The sequence below is a fragment of the Physeter macrocephalus genome, chromosome 4 (genome assembly GCF_002837175.3).
Source record: "Physeter macrocephalus isolate SW-GA chromosome 4, ASM283717v5, whole genome shotgun sequence".
In the NCBI taxonomy this organism is placed as follows: domain Eukaryota; kingdom Metazoa; phylum Chordata; class Mammalia; order Artiodactyla; family Physeteridae; genus Physeter; species Physeter macrocephalus.
In genome coordinates this window covers 40,466,339-40,491,410 of record NC_041217.1, presented here as the reverse complement: position 1 = coordinate 40,491,410, position 25,072 = coordinate 40,466,339, and the positions used below count along the sequence as shown (strand labels likewise).

At 49.9% G+C, this 25,072-nt stretch overlaps 1 protein-coding gene across 13 annotated transcripts in view; it reads right to left on the bottom strand.

The window, feature by feature from the left end:
- Positions 1-806: 806 nt before the first annotated feature.
- PIK3C2B (phosphatidylinositol-4-phosphate 3-kinase catalytic subunit type 2 beta) overlaps positions 807-25,072 on the bottom strand; it is a 60,505-nt gene continuing 36,239 nt past the window's right edge. For 3 of the 13 annotated variants that reach the window (XM_028488541.2, XM_028488551.2, XM_028488550.2), the window contains 24 exons: positions 24,002-24,169; positions 23,332-23,443; positions 22,297-22,359; positions 22,030-22,172; positions 20,533-20,721; positions 19,277-19,370; positions 19,045-19,139; positions 18,405-18,585; positions 17,282-17,389; positions 16,549-16,641; positions 15,596-15,725; positions 14,626-14,762; positions 11,118-11,287; positions 10,463-10,619; positions 10,012-10,121; positions 8,899-9,100; positions 8,332-8,456; positions 7,019-7,136; positions 5,606-5,687; positions 5,098-5,204; positions 4,426-4,581; positions 3,697-3,870; positions 3,398-3,526; positions 807-2,683 (listed from right to left, as the gene is read on the bottom strand). In XM_028488541.2, coding sequence (XP_028344342.1) covers positions 2,495-2,683; positions 3,398-3,526; positions 3,697-3,870; positions 4,426-4,581; positions 5,098-5,204; positions 5,606-5,687; positions 7,019-7,136; positions 8,332-8,456; positions 8,899-9,100; positions 10,012-10,121; positions 10,463-10,619; positions 11,118-11,287; positions 14,626-14,762; positions 15,596-15,725; positions 16,549-16,641; positions 17,282-17,389; positions 18,405-18,585; positions 19,045-19,139; positions 19,277-19,370; positions 20,533-20,721; positions 22,030-22,172; positions 22,297-22,359; positions 23,332-23,443; positions 24,002-24,169 — 3,232 coding nt within the window. In that variant the 3' untranslated portion in view covers positions 807-2,494. Of the gene's footprint in view, positions 2,684-3,397; positions 3,527-3,696; positions 3,871-4,425; positions 4,582-5,097; positions 5,205-5,605; positions 5,688-7,018; positions 7,357-8,331; positions 8,457-8,898; positions 9,101-10,011; positions 10,122-10,305; positions 10,382-10,462; positions 10,620-11,117; positions 11,288-14,625; positions 14,763-15,595; positions 15,726-16,548; positions 16,642-17,281; positions 17,390-18,404; positions 18,586-19,044; positions 19,140-19,276; positions 19,371-20,532; positions 20,722-22,029; positions 22,173-22,296; positions 22,360-23,331; positions 23,444-24,001; positions 24,170-25,072 lie in introns of those variants that run through there. The other 10 variants (XM_028488542.2, XM_028488546.2, XM_028488545.1 and 7 more) reach the window with 10 other exon arrangements.

The following is a 25,072-nucleotide window of genomic DNA, read 5'->3' as shown; positions in this document are numbered from 1 at the left end:
CACCTCCAGCTTCCATTTGGGGTTCAGTTCTGGGCTACGGCTCTGCTCTAACAACGTAATCGTTGCATGGCATCTCAGGGGTTGTTTCTTCTCTTATGAAATGGGGTTGGTTAAATATCACTAGGCAGTAAACTTCTTAAATGCAGAGAACTATCTTAATTTATCTTTGTAACCCACAGCCGGTTACCTGGTACAGGGCCCAGGGCACAGCTCCAAGGTCTGTATTCTTTATGAATGGAGGCACGCCACCAGGTAGCACTGGTAAGCACAGTAAAAGTTTGTTGACAGAATTAACAAATGAGCCATGTCTACTTTCCAGGGTAGTTGCAATGAAAAATGACACCATGTATATTAAAACCCTCAAGAGTCAAATAAACCTGGGTTCAAATTCTAGAGCCAAGGCCGACTGGCTATGTCCCTAAGCAAATTACTTAATCTCTCTGGGCTTCAGTTTCTTCATCTGTAAACTGGGGATGATAATACTCACCTGATCAAGTGTTTTAAGGAAAGATTTAGCTGACACGTGTGAAATGCCTGGTGTACCACGTCAGTGCATATAAAAGTTACCATTTGTAGAAACACTACTATCATTATTATCTTCATCTTGTATATCAGATGTTTTAATCTAAACATCTAAACATCAACAAATCTTGAAAATGATAGTTTTGTTTTTCTAAACATCATTTATTAGAAAATACAATTCCAGAGAAAGTAGGAGATAAAGGATGTCTGGGAAGTGGGTACAGTACACAGACCTCTTTAACAGGGGCATAGAGGGTCAAAGTAAAATGAGCTACAGGCAAAAAGCCAGTAACACATCTCTGGTCCATTCATCTAGAGAAGTTCCACCTCTGTTCTCCACTCCCCTAACCCCTGCCCACAGCAGCCAGCTTTATCCTTGACATTTTTAATTTTAAAGTTTAAACTTCCTTGCTGCTCTGTGGCTTCAATGAATGGAGCTTCTTTCTCCAGTTATGGAATGAGTCGGCGAAAGGGGGAATTTCTGATCCTTGGAGCTGGGAAGGGCCAGTCTACATCGTATCCCCACTTAACTCCATTCCCCAATCACCAGGCACAACCAGCCAATTTAGAAAGTTAATATCAAATTTAAAGTCTCCCCTTTTTTCAAGGAAGACAACCTTTCGAAGTAAAGCGCATGAGTGAATTTCAAATCCATTTGGTAGGGAATGAAGAGTATTAAGAGATCAGAGACCCAGTCTCTCCCTTCCAGCTCAGCTCAATCCAGCCTCCTCACAACCAAAGAAAATCACTGGAAAAAACAACAGTTTTGATGGGATCCCCCACCCGCACCCCTTTTCTTCAGCTGGGGCATCCCTTTGGCTCCAGACAAAATAGGTTTATGGCCCCATAGAATGAGAGAAATTCTTATTAAAAAAATGTGACAGAAATGGAGTTTGGGAGAGAAGCAGCAAAACAAAAGGAGTGGTGGGTGACGAGGAAAGCTTCCCAGAAACCACCCAACAGCCAGCCACGCTGGCATCTGCAGCCTAGAGGCCCATTCCTAGGGCCAAGACACCCTGGGGTGAAACCAAACCTAAGGGCCGAGGCAGCAGTTTATCCCACCAGAGAAAAATGAAGGGAGAGACCTATGGGGGAGCACCCAGGCATATTCACAGGGACCAGATGACCCCCAGAAGAGCTGAATGGAGGGGTAGAAGACAGTATTCAGGGCAAGTCCTAGCAAAGTAGGGGAAGACGAGAGGAAAAACTCCCCCCAAAAGAGCCCAGGTCCCTGAACACAGGTCCTCTGCAGACCTCCATACGGAAGGCCCTTCCTTACACATGTAGGTATCAAATCGCTCTCCTTTGGAGGCAAAATCAGAAAGGCCCAGTGGCGCAGGCCTCAGTCCAGGACACGCAGCCCTCCCTGTCCCTCCTGACCTGCCTCAGAGACGGAGGGCACTAACTGAGGGCCCACTGGGCCCCTCCCCAAATAATTCCTATAGATAGAAATGCAAAAACAACAAACGAACAAAATCCTAGGGAAAAGTCCAATAAGAACCTCAATCATACAAAAAGTCCAATTCCTCTTTTGCCTTCTGAGGCACATGTAAGTCCCTTCTCACAAGGCTTCCTGTCCAGTTAGGACAACGTTACTATTTCATTTTTTAAAAATAAAAATAAAGATATCCACCCACCCTCCCCCCAAATTCTACTTCTACAGCCCACCCCACACACCTCAAACCAGGCATTGCTCCCTTGACACAAGGTAAACTTAAAACTTTGCTGCACCCTCACAGCCTCCAAGGGGCTGCTCATCACAACCAACCTAAACGCAGTCTGCAGAGGAGCGGATAGCAGAGAGCATCTCTACTCTCCTTGCCTCCTACCCTGGAGGCCCGATCCGCCGGGACAGAGGGAGGCCCCACCAGGGGCCCTGCCCCTACACAAGGAAGGGACAAGTCAAGCAGGGAGAGTCCTCTCCCCCCGCTCTGCCATGAGCCTGGGGTCCTGGGCCACGGCTCCGCTGGGCTCATAAGGTCTCATGACTTCGAGATCCCAGTGCGAACCAGCCGGTCTTCTCCTGGGCCAGGTCCAGCTCTCGCAGGCGGATGTGCACCTCCCCCAGCAGAACGTTCTCCCAGAATCCTTGCTCACTCAGCACACTCAGCTGTAGCTCCCGCTGCTGCAGGTCTCCCTTGGGGATTCCATCATATACCAGCTGCAAATGCAAAATTGGGAAGAAAGGCAAGTCGTGAGAGAGGGAACATGGAAGGGGGAGATGCTTAAGTCTGTGGTGGTGTGATCCGATCTGGCTGAGCGTAAGACCACTTTACCTCCCCAACCAGACAGGGCCCGAGGGAATAGAGAAAGCATACAGAACCCAAGGGAAGCTTTAAAGAACCCTGCTCTTGGGGGGACTTCCCTGGTGGTGCAGTGGATAAGGCTCCACACTCCCAATGCAGGGGGCCCAGGTTCGACCCCTGGTCAGGGAACTAGATCCCACATGCATGCTGCAACTGCAACTAAGACCTGGCACAGCCAAATAAAAAAATAAAATAAAAATAAAAAATTAAAGACCCCTGCTCTTAGCTCAGAGTTCAAGCAAATGAAGGCTTGTCATTGGGGCCACAGCTCATTATCAGCAAAGGACCAGCAGGCTCTTCCTCCCCACAGACCATGCCCCAGCTGTGGAATCCCTATACCCTAAGTGTCAGCACACTTTTTTACATAAAGGGCCAAATAGGAAGTATTTTAGGCTTTATAGGCCATACATTCTGATCTATGGCATGATGACTCAACCCAGCTGCTACAACATGAAAGCAGCCACAGACAAGACTTAAATGAATAGTAATGGCCACGTCCCAATACAACTTTAGTTACAAATTGGCACAGCCGGCCAAGCCCAGCCCCACCCAGCCCCGTGCCCACGTACCATCTCATTGTAGGTGGGGTTGCACGTTTTTCGGGCCACTTTGGTTTTCTTCTTAGTGGTTTTCTGAGGGTCGGGAAGGAGGTAAATCTTGACATAGGGGTCGGGATCATTCCCATCCTGGAGCAGCTGCTACAAAGGGAATGAAAACCAAACAAAAGATGAAGGTTTTTCTGTCTGTCTCTCTCTCACCATTCCTGTGATCACTCCCTGATCCAGACCCTCTTCTCCCACACCTAGCTTCTGGCAATGCACCATAATTTATGTTTCCCAGCCCATTGCATTCTGCTAGAAACACCTACCATGGTAACGTTAAGGTGTCCTCCTAAAACATCAATCAGATTGCCTATGATATCCAGTCTATACCTTGTATACGAATGCTCAGGGCACGCCATAACTTGGTCTGTTCTGAATGAACCATCATGTCCCCAGATATCTCTGCCCAATATCTTTTGTCTTTTTTGATCCAATAACCCCTAAGAGGTAGAGAAATGAGTCAGAGATTAAGCTGCTTGTTCAAGGTCAGCCAATGAGTGATTCACTCAGCCTGATCCTTTTAAAACTTAAGTCAGATCTTGTCACGCCTCTGCGCCAAACCCTCCAATGGCTCCCATCTCACGCACGGAGAAGCCACACTCCTGACTGGGGGACCAAGGCTCTGGTCTGCCCTCTCCAACCTCACCGTCTGCTATTCTCCCCTCTGCTGCAGGGGCTTCAGCCACTTTGGCCTCCTCCTGCGGTTCCTGACATGCCCCAAGCAGGCTCCTGACTAGGGCTTTTGGGTTTAACTGCTCCCTCCCTCACCTCCTTCCACCTTTGCCCAAATACCTCCTCATCAAGGAGGGTTTCCCTGGCCACTCTGCAAAGTTGCTGCTAGCTTCATTCCACCCCAGTATTCTTTCTCTGCTTTATTTCTCGCCAGAGCGCTTACCACTGTCCGACTTGCCATATATTTAACTTAACTATTTGTCCGTCTGCCTCTTCCTACTAGAATGTAAGCTCCCTGAGGGCAGGGATTTTATTTTGTTTACCCTTGTATCCAGAGCCAATGTATCAGTGCCTGGCACATAGTAGGCAGTTGATGAAGATTTGTTGAATAAAATGAATGAATGATTCTGTAAGAGTGAAACCCAGATCTCTCTGATTCCAAAGTTCATGTACCTCCTGCTACAGACTAATGTCCCAACCTGCAAAAGTCCAGCACAGTGTGGTATTCAATAAGAGTTCCCTTCCCCTTCCACTCACAAGCTTCTTAGAATCATACCAAAAATGTAGTGATTATACTCTGCCTTGATTATGCTTGAAGGATGTCACATGGCTGCCTTACCTCTATAACCAGGAAATAAGCCCCTTGGGCCTCTCCCTTATAATAATCACCATAATAATAATACAAGGCACTATGTCAAGTGCTCTACGTGCATTATCTCATTTAATCCCTATAACAACCCCATGAGATAGGTGCTAACATTATCCTCATTTTAACGAGGCTAAGAGTAATTGGGCTACTTGCCAAAGACCACAGGTAGTAAGAAGCTAGTATTGCTTGGTCATACCACAGGCCTAGCACGGTAGCAGGCCCATTGGGTATTCATTCAGTAATCTTTGTGGTTACTCTCACGAGAGGGGGGCAGAAAAGGTCTGATCAGTCAGAAAAGTACCAGAAGAAAGACAAAGATCCAAATGAGGACTGTGCATGCACTTACCAAGCCCCGAATATGCATCACCATGATGAAGAGTTTGTTGTTTTTGTAGGAGATGGACAGCTTCACCTCTCCCCCAACCTTCCCAACCGGCCGGGCCCATGTGCCATCTGTAGGGACAAAGGAAACTGAGAAAGGTCATGAGGCCAGCCCTGTCCCCATCTGGTGCCAGGCAGACGTTTCTGTTTTCTTCTGACCCCCTGCCAGTAACTCCACGTAAGAGTCCTGATACCCCATCGGGGATCTGCCAAGTGGCATCTGCGAACATGACTCAGAGTTGGGTTGGGGGCGTCTATCCAATTCCAGTGTGTAAGCATATCCAGTCCCTGGGGAATCTGCTCAAGGAGCTGTGGACCCACAGCCTGAGTGGGAAACCAGATTCTCTAACCAGTAAGCAAAGGAACAGAGACGAGTCAAGGAAAGAGAACTGGGAAGAGGCAGGGGCAGGAAAAATGACCTTTGGGAATGGTTCAGAGAGGTTGGCAGAAATGTCACAGAGAAGGCACTGTACCTGAGGACTTGGGAGCCAGGCTGGTGCCCGCAGCCTTCTCATCCCGGGACAGGGGGTGGAAGAAGGTGTACACCAAATCACACTGGAATGGAATCAGAAAACAGGGTCATTCCTCAGTAAGACAATGGCCCAGTGAAAAAAAGAAAAGGACTGTTCCACATTAAAAGAGACCTATGAAATGTGACAACCAAATGTAATAATATGCAGTTCTTGTTTGGGTCATGGCTCAAACTAACCAACTGTTAAAAGAATTTTGGAGATGACAGGGACATTTTGAATATGGACTATGTTTGGGGTGATATAATGACAGTGTAGTTATGTAAGATTATGTCCTTGTTTTTTAGAGATGCACAGTAAGTACTTAGGGGTAGAAGTCACGATGTCTGTGATTTACTTTAAAATATTTCATAAAAAATAGATGACTCAAACATGTCAAAATAAAAACTGTTTAAGTGATGGATATATAGGCATTCATTATACTGTTTCTCTATTTTTCTATATGTCTTGAAAGTTCTCGTAATACAAAAGTTTTTTAAAAAGGAAAAAAAAAATCAAATAAAAGTAGGTCACATCAGGTCAAAAGCAGTCTGTTCTTGGAATTCCCAGGCAGTCCAGTGGGTAGGACTTGGCGTTTCACTGCTGGCAGGCCCGGGTTCAATCCCTGGTCGGGGAACTAATGCCTGACCCAGCCTTGGACAAAGACCATGAACCCTACTTTTGAGGATGTTTACTAAGCAATTAGGGAAAACAAAAACTAAAACTAAAATGTGTGAAAATACCCACTCTAGCATTAATAGTGAAAAAAGGGGGGAGGGGAATGATGTAAATATCTTTCAGGAATGGTTAAAGAGATTATGGTATTGCAAGTTGGTGTATTAATTTGGTACACATATTTAAAGTTATGCTTACTATAAACACTTAAGTGAAAAAGGAACAGAATATAGCATTATATTTAAGCTGTGACCACTATAAAACTATAAAAGTCACATTTATATACGGATAAATAGGAAGGAAACATGGAAATGGGGTTAGATGGTTTTTTAGGCTGATGGGATTCCGATGACTGTATTTGTCCTTATGCCCATTATAGTACCATTTGTTTAAAGAAAAATCTAGGTGGATACACACACTCAACCTGCTCAAAACCTTCCATTTCCTCAGGCTCTTGCTCCCTACAAGCACCTAACACGGACATGTCTCTCCACGTGCCCAGCTGCACGTTTGTGTTTCACTGCATTTCTGTGCATAGTCCCGTGGGGCTGGAGCCACGACCCACCCACCTCTTCCTGCACACAGTCAGACCCAGAAGCGCCAAGTCCCCTCCATGATTGCCACTCGCCGCTTCCATCCGCATCCCCCCCCCACCCCCACCCCCAGCGCCAGGGACAGCCAGGAACAGAGGAAGCCACCCACCTCGGCCACCTCAGGGGCTGCGTGAATCAAGTGCCAGATGTAGCCATTTAACTCCTCCCTCCGTCGCTCCGCCACCGCCTCTCCCCGTGAGCGGCCAATCACAAAGCGACTAGGGAAGCTGGACGGCAGGTGGGCAGTGGCGACGCAGGAGGGGGAAGGTGGGGAAAGATAATGAAGAGGCAACACGATTTAGTCACATTTCACTTGCATTTTCAGTCACCCGATCTGCATTTCTCACCAGCCTCCATTCCCACGGACCTTTCCCCGACTCCATGCCTCCCCCAGCTTCCCAGGTCTGTGCCAAGGACACACACGCAGCATCTCACACCAGACAGTTCCTAGGACACCGGATGAGAAAACCAAACTGTTGAGCAGAGTCCTACAGCTCCCCAGAAGTGCCTCAGCGGCTCTGGAGCCCCCAGTTTTCCCCATCAAGGTAAAAATTCATTTGAAAAATCGCTTTTTAAAATTGCTGTGAAATACACATAACATAAAATTTACCATCTTAACCACTTTTTAAATATATATATTTTTGATATGGACCATTTTTAAAGTCTTTATTGAATTTGTTACGATATTGCTTCTGTTTTATGGGTTTTTTTTTTTTGGTTTCTTGGCCACGAGCCATGTGGGATCTTGGCTCCCCGACCAGGGATCGAACCCACAGCCCCTGCATTGGAAGGGGAAGTCTTAACCACTAGACCGCCACGCAAGTCCCTCGTCTTAACCATTTTTAAGTGTGCAGTTCAGAATTAAGGACACTTACATTGTTGTGCAACCATCACCACCATCCATCTCCAGAACCCTTTTCATCTTGCAAAACTGAAACTCTACACCCATTAAACAACTCCCCATTTGCTCCCTCCCCCTGGCAACCATCATTCTACTTTGTTTCTATGAATTTGACTACTCTAAGTGCTTCATGTAAGTGGAATCGTACAGTAGAATAATATTCCATCTTGTATATACACCGCATTTTGTTTATCTATTTGAAACATACTTTTACTCTTTAGAAGATTAGAAACTTCGAAAAGTCTTCAGATTCAGTCAATCCCTGCCTTTAGACTCAGGTTGCTCTCCTGGCAGGTGGACCCAAGCTTACTTTCAAGGCTGGAGGAAGACCTCTTGAGAGCCTCAGAAGAGCATGACCAGCCGGGGGGAGCACTTGTCACCAAACTCATTGCCAGGAGGAGAAAACCAAGGACATAGGTCTTTTCTCCAAAGGGCAGTTTCTGACTCCTGCAGTCCTGCCCAGCCCCATCCACTCTCCCTCCCCAGTATCCCTCAGTGCAGAGAGTAAAGGCAACAGTTACCTGGGCAGGAGGGAAGAAGGGAAGAGCAGCCGCAGCTTGTTGTGTAATTCCTGGAACTCCTCAAATGTCCTCTGGATGTAAGTGGCCTCGTGAGCATTCTCTCGCATCACCTTTACCACATAAATCTGCAAAATCCAAATCTTAGAGAATACTCCCCGCCAAACCCTCTACACCCAATGAAGGGGGTAGGTGAGGGGACAGAAGTGTGTGTGTGTGTGTGTGTGTGTGCGCGCGCGCACGCATGCGTGTTGGAGGAGTTACGCCTTCCAGAAGGAAGAGGATAAAAATGTCTCTAATGGAGACAAAGATAATATACATACGCGGCAAAATGAAAGCAAAGATTAACAAGAATCCTCGTTTCACAAGACCCTTGACTCAGAGGGAACAGCCATCCAACTCAGCTCCCTGACTGTAGGCAGTGGAGAAGGAAGGGGTGTGTGACCGCTCCCAGAACAGGGTGCTCAGTCAACTCCAGCGCCCACAGTGTGGAAGGGAAGAAACAGTCAGAACCCCAACAAGCTGGGACAGTGGGGAGCAAGGGAGGTTCAGATCGGAGAAAACACCTACGTAGCCTTTGTTGGGGTGGAAGATCTTCTCGTGGCGGCAGAGAAACACATCACTGATGCGGCCAGAGCTCTTGAGAGTGTGTGTTCGGGGAGCAAAGGAAAGGGTCAGCCGGTCGTCTGAGCCTGTGAACTTCATCTGAGCCAGGTTATGAATGAAAAAATTGAGCTTTGTGGCTACACTGCCGAGGCTGGACTCAATCAACCTGCAGGAGGATGGGAAGAAAAGGATGTGACCACGGACCCAAGTCCCCACTGCCTGGCAGAGCTATCTCGAGAAATATCCCCTGACACCTGAGACTGATACTCAGCTCAGATCAGATCATTTTCCCTGTGTGATATCCTCATAGAGTGCATGGCTGCACACAATGGTCAGCATACAGTTTATTTCTGTGAACCTTGGGGTCTTATCTCCCCCCACTGCCCACCTGAGCCAAAGACAGTTAAACCAAGGTAGGAAGGAATTAGGGACGCCACTGCGGGCTCACCACGTAAATGTCTAAATACTGTTGTCAAACTGAGTTTCCAGGTTCAGTACAATGGAACCTCACCAAACAAAGCTCAATCCAGAGATTTTAGTTCAAAAGGAAAGGTACGATATTAGACCCAACAGAGAAAATTTAGCTCGCTAAGTTCCCAAAAGGGTGCATAATAAAATGGACAAAACGGTAGACATTAGTATACAGACACGTCCCTGCTTTCACACAAAGTGTGTCTAAGAACGTCAAATATGGGAAAACAGAACCATGGAATTCCATGTTTTGACAAGGGGGAAGGTTCTGATCCAGAGAGCTAAAAACTAGTACAAAATCCCTACTATACATTGCCCCATAGACAAAATCCTTGACCGAGACATGGTGAGAATGTAAGTAGGGGATCGCAATACCTCTATATAAAGGTCAGCACCCAAGTGCAGACGGGAGACCGAGTCTGAGAGAAGTAAAATGATTTACCCAAGTCAAAGGCAAAGTTGGGACAACTGACCCATGTTGTCAACTGTAAGCTCTGCCACCGGAGCTGAGCCTCTCCCGTTTCCCTAGCCCTGCTCCTCCCAATCCGGCAGCCTGGAAATTAACTACCCAGAGTGGGCAGCACTGTTTCGTACGGAGAGTTTTACCTGGTGAAGTAGGTAGTGGCATTGGCCTCTGTGTCCTGAGGCCTCAGGGCATCATACACATACTTGAGGTCTTCCAGGTCTGAGAGCTCAGGGATCCCACAGGACAACATCTAGAAGAGCAAAGAAGAAGAGAGGGTGCCTGTAACAACCAGGAATTCTTGCTCCTTCCTTACCATAAGGCAAGATTTTCTACAGCTAGGCTCCCTAACCCTTCTAGAGGGTGGCAGGCAGATGCTGTGGGCAGTGGCTAGCAGTCCACAGGAACTGGGGGGGCTGGAGCAGGAAGTCAGATACCTGCAGACACCATTGTCCCCAGGTGGTCTGAGCCCTGCCTTTACCTAGGGCTCAGAGAAGTAGATCTCCAGAAATCCTTTGAAGCAAGACAAGGGAGTCTTAAAGATGGTGCCAGATGATAAGAAGGAGGGGTTCAGAAAGGGATGGAGCTCCTCACCAGGCCCAGAAGGTTGAGGAAGAGGTGGGTGTGCTTGCGAATGAGGTTGTAGGCTTGGCAGCAAAGGTCAACAAAATCATGGAAGCGGCTGGAAGGCTTGTCACCCCCGTTGATGACATACGCCATGTCCGAGGTGAAGACAAAGGGGGCACGGTCCCTGGGCCAAGGGGAACATACAGGTAGAAGGTCAACATGAAGGAGGAAGCCCACTTTGTGGGCTGCGTCAGGGGATGGTTCTCCTCATCCCTCAACTCCTGTGTGAAATGGATAGATGTGGCTCCTCTAACATTTTCGTTTTTCTTTTCCTCCCTTAATCTTAAAAAATCCCCAGACGCATCCTTCATTGGCTCCTTGCCTGTGAGCTAGTGATATTTTCCCTGCCTATCTAGTTGTATTCCCTTTTGCTGTGGTTTGGGCTCATTTCCCTTTGCTCAGTCCTCAGCAGGGAGGGAGAATGGCTGGTGCCTGCCCTATTCTGCAAGGTCCTGCAAGGACTTGACTTCTTTCTCAGTCTTCTCTTCTCCAAAGCTGCTCAGCCCAGGGACCACACTCTGCAGTGCGGGCCCTCCCATCACGGGCTCGTGTTCCAGCTCCGAACCATTTCCGCTGACCTCCCTGGCCTACGCGCACATCCTGGCTTCAGGAGACCACTTACCGCTTGATGTTCCCAAACATCTGGGCGTGGCCCAGGAAACGGCCAAAATCTATGTGGAACATGTGGCCAGTCGTCTTCAGCATGATGTTGTCATTGTGACGGTCACAGATGCCCAAGACGTACGTGGCCACACAGCAGCCAGCACAAGAATAGATGAAGTTCTCTACAGCCTGGGAGGAGGAAGGCAGAGGGGAGGAGGGGACATAAAGCTGGTGTGGAGGGACCCCAGGAGCACAGCCAGATTGAATTCAGCCAGCCCTGCCCCTCTCTCATGAGTCCGACAGCTCTCACATCTGCCTGTTCAGCCTTCATCACATACTTACACGCTGATGCACACAGAAACTTCTCTTGTATCTTATGGGGCAAAAGGAGATGGAAGGCTTATAGGTATATCTCCACCACATTATCCGCAATTCACCACCTTCTGCACCTTTCTTTCTCCTTGGGAAACTGGTTGGAAAGACAGTGCACTGATCCGGGAGACCAGACTTGACCAGCCCATAATCAGGGAAGACTGATGTTTACAACTTTCCCAACTGTTTGTGGTGACCATAACTCAAGCACAGCACTGAGGCAGCTGACTTAAGGGCCTCTTCCTGACCCTGCTCAGAATTCTTCCGTCCTTCTCCCTGCCCCCAGTATGACTCCCATTTCCACCGTTCTTGGTAACAGATGAATGCTAATCTAATTAAAGTCACTTCACTCCAAGGAAGAGCTGAGGCAGCTTAACATTTCTAGGGGATGTTTTACACTTGAAAATCAGACATCTCTAGTTGGTAAAATGTGTTAGAGCAATTTCTGAGTTTAAAGCAGGAGGGGAGGGAGTAAGGGGTTGGATCTACCTTATTTTATCTGGTCAACGTTTGCCGCCTTATCTGTCTTTCCAGTAAAAATGTATGGAATTAGTGAATAGACACCTTCCATCCTCTAAATCCTCTTTGTGAGGTTTCTGGAATTCCCAAGAACTCAAGAAAGACTCATCAGCAGAGGCAACAGTTGTCATAGCCAAGTAAGAATGGACAAAGCTGGGAATGAGAGAAATCTTCATAGAACACATGCCCTTCCCACCCCCCTCTGCAAGCTTCCACCCAGCCTTCAAGGACCTTCCTTGAGTTCCACACCTTTCCCAGATCTTACCAGCCTGCACTGACTCCTCCCCATTGAGCCCCTACAGGCACCATTCACTCAGAACTTAGTATTCTCACTTTCCCAGGGTCCAGGGATCTTATCTCCCAGCAGCCTCTTGGCTGTTCCACAGGCCTACTTCAAAACTAGCTACACACAGAAATCCCCCGGCTACTTGTTAAATTAAACCAGCTGACTAATCCCTAGGACGTTAAGAATAGAAAGTTTGTAAAGAAATCACAGAGTGTACCTTCTGGAAGAAAAAGATGATTTCTATGATAGGGAAATATATAATTGAAAAGAAACCACTCAATAAGTATAACCCATCAACTCCCAGTCTTGACCATATCCATCAACCTGTCTTCGTGTCACAGATGTTCTTTCTACCTGAAAGGCATCCTGTTTTGCCTGTACTCTGCCACAGAGTAAATAACTAAAGTCTTATCACCTAAGTTATGCAGGGTGTTGGCTGTTTACTGGCAGGAAGTCTCACTGTATAAAGAGAGCTCTCCTGATTTAAGGGGTTTCACTTATAGGATGGAGGTACTCTGTTTCCTGAGTAGGTGGCCAAGAGACAAGTATCTCTAGTTCTTTCCTTCTGGAAGGCACCATAAGAAACTACCAGCATCATTCTAACAGAAAGACTAGAAGAGCTGAGAGCTATTTTTGAAAGACTGATATTAAACATTGAGACACTGAGTTAGTTTCTCTCTGTGTGTATTCTTGTTGTACAAGCTTTTATAATATTTATTATGACTTTTTATTACATTGGCAAGGAGTAATCATGATTCCAGCACCAAGCACAGTGCTTCTGTATGGTGGCTGCTTAATACCTGAAAAATACATGTTAGTATAAATAGTATGTGGGGTTGAGGGAGGGAGGAAACAATCTCACTCCTTTCCAAGGGTAGAGGACCTTAACATTTACAACATACAGGGGGTGGGTTTTGAGGGATGGGAAAGGGAAGAAAGGGCTTTCCAGGCAAAGGAAATACTATCGTCTAAAGGTATCGAAGAAATGCAAGTAGCTCCCTAAACTACAGCATAAATTATCATTAAGATGGGGAGGTGCAGTGGATGAGACCACAGGGGCAGGCAGGGCTGGATTACAAAAGGCCTTGAGGCAATGTTGTGGATGATGGACTCATCTTTTAGGACACAGGGAGCCTTTGAAGAATTGAGAGCAAAGGAGTGACATGAGCAGTTTGCACCTTATTTTAAAAGACTCTGAAATCAAGCAGAGGATGGTAATGGAAGGAGGAGAGGCAGTCCAGTAGTTCAGGGGACAGAAAGCAAATGGCTGAAAGAAATGGTAAGAGGAGGACAGATTCAAGAGACATCTGGGGGACAGGGCTTGGTAAAGCAGAGAAGAGACAGAAGAGGAAACATCAAGAAGACTCATGGTTCCATCTTGCGTGACTGCACAGAGAGAGTCATACCATCCAGGAAACACAAAAAGCAGGTTTCAAGAGGACAAGGAGAGACAGAAAGCTCGGTTTTGCGTGGGTGGTAAAGTAGTAAGAGATGATGAGCTGGCACCAGAAGAGTACAAAGAGCACAGCAGGCCAGGAATTAAACCCTGGGGAATGCAAACATTTAAGGCCTCGGAAGATCATCTAATTACATGTTCACTAAACAACATCCTGATTATAATTGGCTGCCCACGTAGGTTCTCCTTCAGGGATAAAAGCCATTGATCAACATAAGTTGGTATATGGATCGCTTCTGGTTTATGGTCATTCTCTTATGAGCTTGGTTATTATGATTTACTCTCTCCCCTAAACTTAATTAACCCAGAGGCAAGAGCCATGAAGCTGTGGACCAGCCACAGAACACAGCAGGTCACCAAGGCCCTACCACCCCGTACAGCCCCGCCTGAGGAAGGTCAGCTACCTTTTCTATCATCTCTGTCTCATATCTATGCTCAATCCTGGCTTCCAGTTACATGCTTGTCACAAACCAGCTCCATAACTGGGAACAAATGAGTGAGTCTTAATTCACATCTATGAAAAGAAGAGTTGGATAAAATGATCTCTAAAGTCTCTTCCAACTCTTGTTCTGCAAAGCACCACTGGACTCCTCGCAGGACACAGGAGGACCTGAATAGGATCCGTGACTAAGAGGGCCCCCTCCTCCAAACTCAATCTGCCAGAGGAACTCAGCGAAGGCTTCCCAGTTGGATACCAGGGGATGTCCTCGGTCAGCTTACAAAAGTCATTTGACCCACCTCTAGACATCTGGAGGCACCAGTCAACCAAGAGTGTTTCTTTCCTCCCGATACAGCTGAGCTGCCTTCTCTGTGCAGGTGTGGGCCTTGTGGGAACCCAGTGTGCCAGAGTCACGCACATCCCACCCCAGCTTCACGCCCACGCTTCACTCCTACCTTCTCGTACTCATCCTCCCCAGGATTGTGCTTCTGCAGCCAGTCGGCTAGGGGCCGGTCCTTGAAGGAGCCGGTCACCCCGTGCTCCACCTGGATCTTGCGCAGGGTCTCAGAGTTGGGGATCATCTCTACCATCCCTGTGAGGGGAGACATCAGGTCACTCTCCAGAGCAGAGAGAAGGCATCTGTCAGGAGAGGACTACAAGAGCTTTGCTGGATGCTTCCCTATAAATTAAGCTCTAGGGCATTTGGACAAAGTCTGATAATAAGGGGAAAGATCATTCCCCTGGTTGCATACTCCGTGCTGTGACTCTTTGGTCCCCCCAGCTCATAGCCATATCCTTTTTTGTTTTAACTTTTACTATGGGATTTTCAAATACATATAAGAATAAAGAAATGGTATCATGAACTCACACAAAACCAGTTTCAAAAATTATCAACACTTTGCTAATCTTGTTTCATCTATTTCACGCACCCAGCCCTGCTCCCCCCTCTTCTCTTCCACCCTCCCGCTACCCCATTCGCGGCTGCAGTATTTTTAAGTAAATCCCATACATGTCATTTCACTCATAAGTATTTCAAGTGTAACTAGCAAGGACATAACCACCATACCATTATCACATCCAAAAATTTAACAACCATTCTTTGATCTGATCTAACCCCGTCTACATGCAAATTTCCCCCAACGGTGTCAAAAAGTATCTGTTTACAGTTGGTTTGTCAGAATCGGGATCCAAAGTCTACACGGTATGCTTGGTTATGTCTCCAAGTCTGCTTTATTTTATAATAGTCTCTCTCCCCTGCCTTCTTTTTTTTAATGCCATTCCACAGCTTCTAATGGGATAATCTTGCCCTTTTCATTTTTCTGGAGAAGCACACAGTTCTCATCAGGGAATGGCAAAAGGGCTTAGTAAGCAAGAAAGCCCCCCACGCCAGCTGCCCAGTCATCGCCCCGCCCGCTCCCTACTGACCTCTCCCACGGCCAGTGGAGAAGCAGCGGAAGAGGACCATGCGCATGTCCAGCCCCTCCTGGACCCAGATCTTGCTCATGATGCGAATCATCTGCAGAGTCAGCATGTCCTGGCGAAGGTCGTCCCCACACTGGATGAAGGAGGACAGTGTCCAGAACCACCTCCCCCACTTCCCCCAGCTCCCAGATCTCCCAGGAGGGCAACCCTGGCCCAGACTAGCGACCAGGGACTGCTCAGTTGTCCCACGTCACACTCAGACCTGCTCACACCCGGTCAAACACCAGAGATGGGCCAGGAACCACATTTTGCCCGTGTGGTGTTCCAGCTCTTCCCCCAACCCCACGTCCCCATTTGCATTGAAGTCAGGGTCCTCTTCCTCACGCAGCCTTCCTGACCATCAAAGCCTTAAAACTTGAACGTTTACACCTTGGATTTGGAACTTACACACAACAAACGTATGTTACTAAGTCACGCGTGCCTTTCATTTCCCCCACTGGATTGTATGCTCTGAGACTATCATTTATCCCTCAGAATCATGGACGTGCCAGTTAGAGGGACCTTCAGATTCATCTAAGTCCAACCTGCACCTGATATATGAATTTCCTCTTCAGCACGCCTGCCATAGTCATTCAGCTTGAATACTCCAGGGACAGCCAGGTCAGCACCTTATCCATTCCACTGCTGAGGTAGCTCTGCCTTCTAGAAACCGCTTCTGATATTGAGCTGTCAGTTACCTCCTTACACATCCCAACACTCTTCCTAGCCCTCTGGGGCCACACACAATTAATCTATTTCCTTTTTCACCCGATAGTCTTTCACGCACTAAAATGGCAGCATGAGTGTGGACTAGCGGGAAGAGAATGGCCCTGAGGCTGCTTCTGCCACCCTTGGATTCCCACCTCGCCTTCTCTCTACCATCTACATCCCACCAGGCCTGAGAGAAGTGTCCTCACCTTGAAGATGACACGGATGTTCTCGCCCAGCGGATCCACATTTTGGAAGGAGAGCTTGAGGGGGACTGCATTGGAGTTGAAGTAGGAACAGTCCTGCCACAGTAGAGAGGGCAGTGATGAGGGTCAGGGTGGCCCAGGCCCAGGCCCAGGAAGGAAAACGGCCTCTCCAACTCTCCACCAGCTGCTGCTCATTGTTTCTTCCAGATTTCTGCGGAGCCCACATTCCTCCCCTCCCTCCCTGCTCTGGTTCAGTTTGTTATGACTTCAGCTCCTGCACCTGATCTCTCATCCCTTCAGTTCATTCCACACACAACTTACTAGCTGTGTGACTTCTGGCAAGTCGTGTGTCCCATCTATAACTCAGTTCACTCCTCTGTAAAATGGGGCTCACAACGGTACCGACTTCATAAGAGTCGTGAGGATGAAATCTGATAACCAAAGGAAAGCACTTAGAACGGTGCCAGGCACAGAGCACGTGCTCGATGAATGACAGGTGGTAGCATCACCAGCCTGGACTTCAACCCCGACACCATCAGCAGAGGCACTTACCCAGCCCCCAACCCAATTCCTTCACCCCGCAGAGCTGTCAGGTAAAAGTCCATACGCGTTAGCGTTGGCAAGAGGCCCCTAGTATGCCTTTCTTCCTCATCTCTCTCAATAACCAGGTCAGTGAGGACCTGGCTTCCACTGAGCCCGCCCCACTCCGAGAGCCCCAAACCCACCAGTCACTCACCCTGGGCACGATGCCCTTAACCAGCAGACTGGGGCTAAGCGGCAGGCGGCAGGAGCCGTTGAGGGCAAAAAACTGCCCCACCTCCTCCAGGCCCGTGCGGAGAATCCCCTGGTGGGGAAAGGAGAGCAGGGGTGAGGTGAGGGGCCCATAAGCTCCACTCAGAACCAGGCCTCTCCCAGGGGCGGGTGCCAGTAGTGGCTGGCATGGAAACAGTCACCCGAGAGATGCGGACAACCTCCTGGAGACGGTGAAGAAGGAAGGCTGCCCCACCCACACCACAGCCTGGGCCACAGCCCAGACACCTATAGAGACTGGGTGGATGACAGAACAGCTTAAAGCAGCCCACGGTGAACTGAGAGGGTGGGCTACAGGTCAAGGAGGAGTTGCCACTTGGGCCGTTGCCAAGAAAGCCAATCATCTAGACTTCACAATCTCCCAATTTTTATTTTTTTAATTTATTTATTTTTTTTTTTTGCGGTACGCGGGCCTCTCACCGTTGTGGCCTCTCCCGTTGCGTAGCGCAGGCTCCGGACGCGCAGGCTCAGCGGCCATGGCTCACGGGCCCAGCCGCTCCGCGGCATGTGGGATCTTCCCGGACCGGGGCACGAACCCGTGTCCCCTGCATCGGCAGGCGGGCTCTCAACCACTGCGCCACCAGGGAAGCCCTCTCCCAATTTTTAAATGTTAGCAACCAGGATCACTGATACTGGACTAATACCACCCCTTTGTGCAAACAGACAAAGGTGCCCCCTCTGGGTGGTAGCAGCCCTGAGCCGTGGCTCACAGCACAGTGAACAAAGCATGACTGAATTTTAGCCCTCACTTGCCCCCTCTGGCTGGGTGCTCTTGTGCAGTGAACAACTTACACAACTGGGCTTAGCCTTTAAGGTAGACAGTTAAATAAAAATGCTAATACTTTGCAAGCCAAAGAGAGCACATCCGTGGGCTGTATCCAGCTTGCAGACTGTCAGTTTGTAGCCTGTAGGTTAGGGAGTCACCTCTTTCCAGCCCCTCACCAGAGATGGTCAAGTGCCATCCTGCTGGTCAGGATGCCTAAGAAGTTAATGACTGGCTGCAGAGGCCCAGAACCGGAAATGGGTAGAGGCAGCCTCACCCCACTCACCGGCCGTGCAGACGGGGCAGCCTCCCGGACCTGCTGGGCCAGCTTGGCCAGGGTACTGACAAGCCAGCACTGGCGGTTAAACTCCTCTCTCAGCCCCTTGCCACAGCAACACAGCAAGGCTGCCAGCAGATACTGGTAGCGGATGCTGAACTGAGAGTCCTTGAGGCCGTCTTTCAGCAACCTACCAGGCAAAGGGAAGGGGGAAGTCAGAACACTCAAAGGATAACAGGCAAGCGGGGGCGGTGGGGAGTGGTCAGACCCAGCTCCAACTCCCTGGAAAACCCACCCCAAACTTGGGAAGGAAAACAGGCTCTGGATGCAAAACTTATACAGAGGTGTTCAGCCATATCTCAGTCTGCCCACGCTGTCTTTAAGTAGGGCTCAAAGCCCTTCTGCATCTGGTTTCTCCTTGTATTTCTGCCGTGCGTGGGTGGAGGGGAGGGCCAGGGATGATCCTCACTGCGCTCACACGCGGGGGAGCTGAGAGCCCCCGAGGAAAAGGTGCTGGCCCAAGGCCACCTGGTAAGTCAGCCACGTACTGCAACCCAGACGGCTCAGCTCCCCACCCTTGCAGGCTTAGACTAAAGCACTCCCAAGTGAGGGAGATGTGTCCACCTCTCCTCTTTCTGCACAGTTTTACCAGAAGAAGTAGTGAGTCACTCTCAAGTCAGAGACAGCTCGTTTCAGGAGGAAGCGCACCAAGGGGCTGTCCAGGTAGCACTCATACTTTAAGGCCTGTGTAGGAGACAGGGAACAGGAGGCTTTGTTGATTGCCTGTAATCCATACCAACTGCTATCCCTGCAGGATGCAGTCTGTCTTGGGGTCCTGGGGGTGGGACCGTCAGAATTGGAGGGAAGGCCAGCTCACCCACCTGCACAAGCTGGGGCAAGTAGTCCAACAGCTCAGCATCAGAGAGGGAGCCAATCCACTGAACAGCCATACGACGCACCTCCTGGTCTGGGAACCTGCAAAATAGAGCCCAGGACCCTGACAATCCAGCCACAGGGTCTAAGGCACAGGACTGAGCAAGCACCCTCACACCTGGGCCTCAGAGTCACGGGTGAAGAAATGGCAATGACTCCCAGAATCTGCCAAAGCCACTCGAAGAGTCCTAAGCACCTTTTCTGGATTGCAACCCTTGAGAATGGCCCTGGCCCATGGTCAGAGTCAGCCTTGGGCCATGGAAGCCACTCTCACTCCCTGTATGAGTTAAAGAAAATGGGACAAAGACCTCAACCCCACTCCCAAAGATCTCTTCCTTGACCCCCACTGTGCCAGAAATATCATCATCAAAGAGCCCTCGTGAGGGTCAAAGCATTATCGTTTCTTGGTACCATCCTTTTAATGCAAAGCTTGCCAGGCAAATAACAGAGACCATGAAATTACATATAAGCCAGTACACCTAGCCAGAATTAGTTTAGCAGAGATTAGCAAAACCTTTGCCTCAAAAAGTCCTGAAGGCAAAATACGTGGATCAGGTACATTTTAATTACTAAGAGTGGTAGAAAATAAACCAAGAACATTGGGTACCATCTAGGGGTTTGAGACTGGGAGCCTGTGTCCCCAGAGGAACGAAGGGAGAGAGGACTGTAAGAGCAGAACTAAGTGATAAGGTTTGGGTTACACAGGTGTGTGCATATGTCAAATCTCAGCAAATGTACACATAAGGCTTGGACATTTACTTATATGTAAATTTTGCCTCAAAAGAAAAAAATGTAAACAAACATGGAGCTCTAGTTAATGTTACGCTTGCTAAAGTATTTAGGAAGGAGTTATGATGTCTCAATTTACTTCAAAATGCATAAGAAAATAAGATGTATTGATGGACAGTATATACACAATAAAGCAAATGTAACAAATGTGAATGGTTGGAATTTAGGTGGTGGGAATATGGATGTTCACTATTAAATTCTCAGTTTTGTTGCATGTTTGAAAAATGTTCATAATATAACATGGGGGGTGGGGGTGGAATAAAATAAAGAAAGAGAAAAGGAGAAGTGGAAAAGCCCTGAATTTCCATGCCCACTTGACCATTCTCCCCAGGGCTGGCCAGGTCAGTGATGGGCAGTGCCAAGCCCTGGCTTCTGGAAGGACACGTGGTCAGGAAAGGCGGGTGTTACAACTCACGTGGCATGCAGGAGCCCCAGGGCATCCTGGTGGTTCATGTGGGTCCACTGCTTCAGGAGCGCGTAGATGTCGGGCAGGCAAGCCCACTCCCAGCTGGGGGCGCTAGCGAGCACCAGGGGCAGTGAGCTCACCTCCGAGTGGCAGTAATACCGCTTCTCCCACAGGCTCTTTTTGTCCGCATCAGTGAGCCTGGGGGTGGAAGTGGTCGGGGGAGGTGAGAGAGACAGCAGAGTCAGCCAGAGGGTAAGCTACTCACGCTCCAAGAGAATGCTACACACTCCAATTCAGTAGTCCCCAAACTTTGCTGCCTGTTACAATCACCTCACCTGAGGAGCTTTGTAAACGCCTCTTGTCCAGGCTACACCCAAAAGCAATTAAGTCAGAATGTCTGGGGAAGGCAGGCATCGGTAATTTAAAAAACATCCCTAAGTGATTGCAACGTGTGAAGCAAACTCTGGGAGCCAGGGTCCAAATCGCATCTTTGATCCTTGACTCAGGGACATCTCACACCAAGGCAGCATGCGGGGGCCAAGGGCACCGAATTTGCTACCCATCCTGAGGATGCCCTTCGGACATCACTCCCAAGTAGAGCCACCAGAGGGCAGTGGTCCCCACTGCTCAGGGTCTGGGCAGCTGAGAGGCCTCCTGGGGCTTCCTGGGCCCAGCTGGAGGTTTTATAGGACCCGAGGCTAATTGGGCCTTGCCTGAGATCAGGTGTCTAATGGGAGAAAGGAGCTGAGGGGCTAATGAAGCACGGGGTCAGCAGAGGAGTGGGGGCAGGGGAGGTCTGCAGTCACTCAGTGATTCTGGCTGCCCTGGGTGAGACGCGAGGGAGAGAGATGAGCCCCATCTCTCTCATTTCCCCCAACCGCCACATGCAAGGGCCATGCAGGAGCCAGAGAGGTATAGGAGAGAGCAGGTCGGGGAGGAGCCCAGATCCCACCAGCTCCTCCTGCCTCTTCAACCCTGGTGAGAGAAGCAGCCCCAAGGATGAGATCAGCTTGGACTCGCTTACCCCTGACAGCTGCCAGCTTGCCTTGACACCTGATCCTTTTTGGAAAGTGACAGGGCCAGAGAAAGGCAAAGGCTGTGGGTGTGGAAGGGGCAGGAGGTGGGGGCAGGGTGGTAAGCATAGCGGCCAGCTGCCCCAATGGACAGCAAATAGTACACAGCTTATCTGGGGGTGGGGCAAAGCTCTGGTCCTCTTGGCAAGCTGATTCTGGGCCAAGTCCCCATCGTGGGGATGGGTGTTCCCAGATCTAATATCCTGACTGTGAGCTCTCCACTTTGCCTAAGGTCAGCTCATGAAAAACGTCTGGGGGCTGCAGAGCCCTCTCTCTCCACCACTTCCTGCCTAGGCGGCAGTGCCCACCCTATCCCACCTCGACTCCCAAAGCAGGAGGACAGGGACCTGCTGGGAGGTAAGAGAAGGTCAGTTAGAACTCGAGAGACTTAGTGGAGGCCCGAGTCACACATGGGGGATGCCCTGGGCCTCACCAGTACAGCGACTCCTTCTGCATGATGTTTTTAAGCACGTGTTGGTCTTCCTCCCGGAGGCTGCCAAACTCATAGCGGGGGCTGAACTTGTCTCCAGCGGGGCTGGTGAACTTGATGTCGAAGGCCGAGGTGGGAAAGTCAATCTGGGAGATGACATCAGGGAAGTGAGGAGAGAGAACAGGAAGCTGGGTGGGGCTGCCACCTACCTGGGTCTCCAGCTCTTCTTTGACCCACCAGCCTTCCTGCCTCCCTTCCTCCCTCCCTTACCCTCAGATTCTTTGTCTGTAAATTAACCTTGTTGGACTTGGTGATCGCTAAAGTCCCTTCCAGCTATAACTTCCAGCGAAAAATGAGAAGGAAACAAAGAGAGAGAAAGAAAAACGGTCAAGTGAGGAAGAGGTTGGGCTGAGATGCATCTAGGTGAGGGGACTGGCCCCAGGCCAAACTCTGAACAGAAGCGTCATTAGGCTGAGCCACTGGGAGACTCCATGCCGAGGTTGGGGAGGCTTCAGTGTGGTCTTGGAGGGCACTACTGCCAGATGGAAAGTGGGACCACATGCCAGGTGAGAGCTCTGCCAACTCTGAAGCCTGCAATGCTGGGTTCCCTCGCTCTCTGCTGCCATGTTCATCCTTCTAAAATGGATGTCAGAGCTCAGGGAGCCAGTCCGCATAGGGAGTTCCACATTCTTTCATTCAAGAAATGTTTATTGAACCCTAATATGCACCGAGCATTGTTCTGGGCCCTGGGCACAGAGTAGTAAACAAGACAGATAAAAACGCCTGCCTCTTGGAGCTTTCATTCTGTATCCACTTTGATATGCCATATTCTGTACCAAAGCATCTCATGACCACGAGAAAAGGAACCAGAAACAGTAACTAGACCTTGGACCTGACCAGCTCCTCCTCCTTTTCCCCAGAGAATGGGTCCACCCCACTAGAGCACTGAGTGGCTGTGGGGAGGGCTTCCCCATGGGCCCCAAGAGGGGATGGCTCAGATTAGTAATATTAGGGTTCAATATAAGGAACTCTGAAGAGCTGAGCCCTGGTTGGCAAGGGTCTCAGACCCTGCCTTCAGGCTCCTTGAAATCAGTTAACCTCAAGGAGATGGGACACAGCTTCCGCAGAACTTGCCCTCCCACTCCGGGTCTAACCACGTTCACCTAGTTGCTTCAGTCTCATCACCCCACGCGCAAAGTTCCGCACTTTCTCCTACTGCCCCAGCCCAAACCTCAAAGGGAAAACATGGAGCCAACTCTGGAGTGGTCCTGATGGGTCGGTGGGAGGGAGAGGCTGGGGTCTCACCTGCAGGATGACACTATCTGGCTGATGGAAATTAGGTGCACTCCAACGGGTACTGGGGCTTTCCTGTGTTGCTGGCCATAAGCCCAGAAGCTTCCGGCCACAGGTCAGGACTCTAAGGAGGATGGAAGGTGGGATAAGCCAACAAACCCAGTAGCTAAGGAGATGGTTCTCCTCCTGCTCCCCCATCCAAAACTCTGCCTTTTCTGCTTGAAGCCACTGCCCAACTCCTCTCTCTCATTCTCCCCACAGACCATGGCCTTCTCTTTCTTCCAAGTCCTATAAAAAAAACCACCCCCTCCAGGAAGCCTTCCTAAACTAACCACACCCTCCCTGGTCTGGGTGACCTGGTGGCAGGGATGCCTTCATGCCGTAGAGAGCTGGACTGGACGACCTCTAAGGTCCTTCCAATGACAAGACCAGATGACGCTGCCTGAGCATGCATGTCCACGCCCCTTCCCACCAGTCCTGCCCAGCAGCTCTTGATTACATCAATTGTCCTGGCCACCAGTCCTGTGCCTTGGTCCTCTCCACCAGGGCTGGGACCCTCCGGACTCTGCCGGTGAGCCCCACCTGGCCAACCTGCTCAAGGGGCATTGGCCCATGCAGCGGCCAGGCCTCTCTCCCTATCCCCTCCTCCCTGCCAAGGCCAAGCTGCCCTGGGCCCACATACTGCCTGAAGTTGAAGAGCGGAGCAGTGACCCAGCCCAGGGCTTCGGGCACCCGCCGCTGCTTATTGGACTCCAAGGAGCTCCCGGGTGGGGGGATGGGCAGAGCATAGAGAGTAGCACACAGCAGGGTCTCCCGAGGCAACCGGTTCACCTGCACAGGGAAGCAGATCCTAGGGAGGACAGGAAACCAAATCAGGAAGTGCCACCCCTGTGGCTTCCAGGGCCAGGTGGCCCAGGAAGTCAAGATGAGGCTGAGAACTTGGCCTCCCGATATGCTCCCTGGGTAAGCCTTCCTGCAGAACCCGGACAGATCCCAAACTGCAGGCAAAACCTCCACTCGATGCCTGCAGGAGCACAGTCTACACGTCTTTGCAGCCTCTTGGTAGAGTAGGACAAACATCCTCCGATTTTGAGGCTACCCACGGTGACCAGACAGAACTCACGTGGCCAGAGCCACCTAGAGTTCAGGCGTCTGTCTACATGCCCCATACTGACAGCCATACTCCTTCCCTTGTTTTAGGATTTCTGCAGAGTCACCGAGAAGTTGCTCCTTTTGACAATCCTTCTCCACTGAACAATCCCCAACCCTCCCCCACCTCTTACAGCCGAGAGCAGCCAGGAAGCAGCAGCAAGATCTCTGCCTTCAGCGCACCCTCCCCCGCCACGGCCCTCCCACCTGTCTGTCCTCCCGTGTCCCCTTCTTCTGCTAACCCACTGGACACAAATAGTTTGTTCTCACCCCGAAAACATTTTCAAAGCCAAAGGGATAAAAAGAAGGGGCTCCTCCAAGGCCCTGGGTGGTGAGAAAGCAAACTGGCGGGGCCCAAAGAACTGACACCGAAGCCCTTGCCAGTACCCAAGCCCAGATGGTCTCTCCCGTGCTCCCACGCCTGGATCACACGCGGCCACTCCCTCCAAGTTCAGGATAAGGACCTGGGGTGGGGTGGGTGGAGAGGGGAGGGGAGCTGTGGGAAGAGGAAGGGCCCACATTACCTTTCGGGGAAGCTGTCCCTGGGCCAAAGTCCATACCGTCACACCCTTCTGGCCAGCCCAGGGCCCAGCGGCTTTTATGC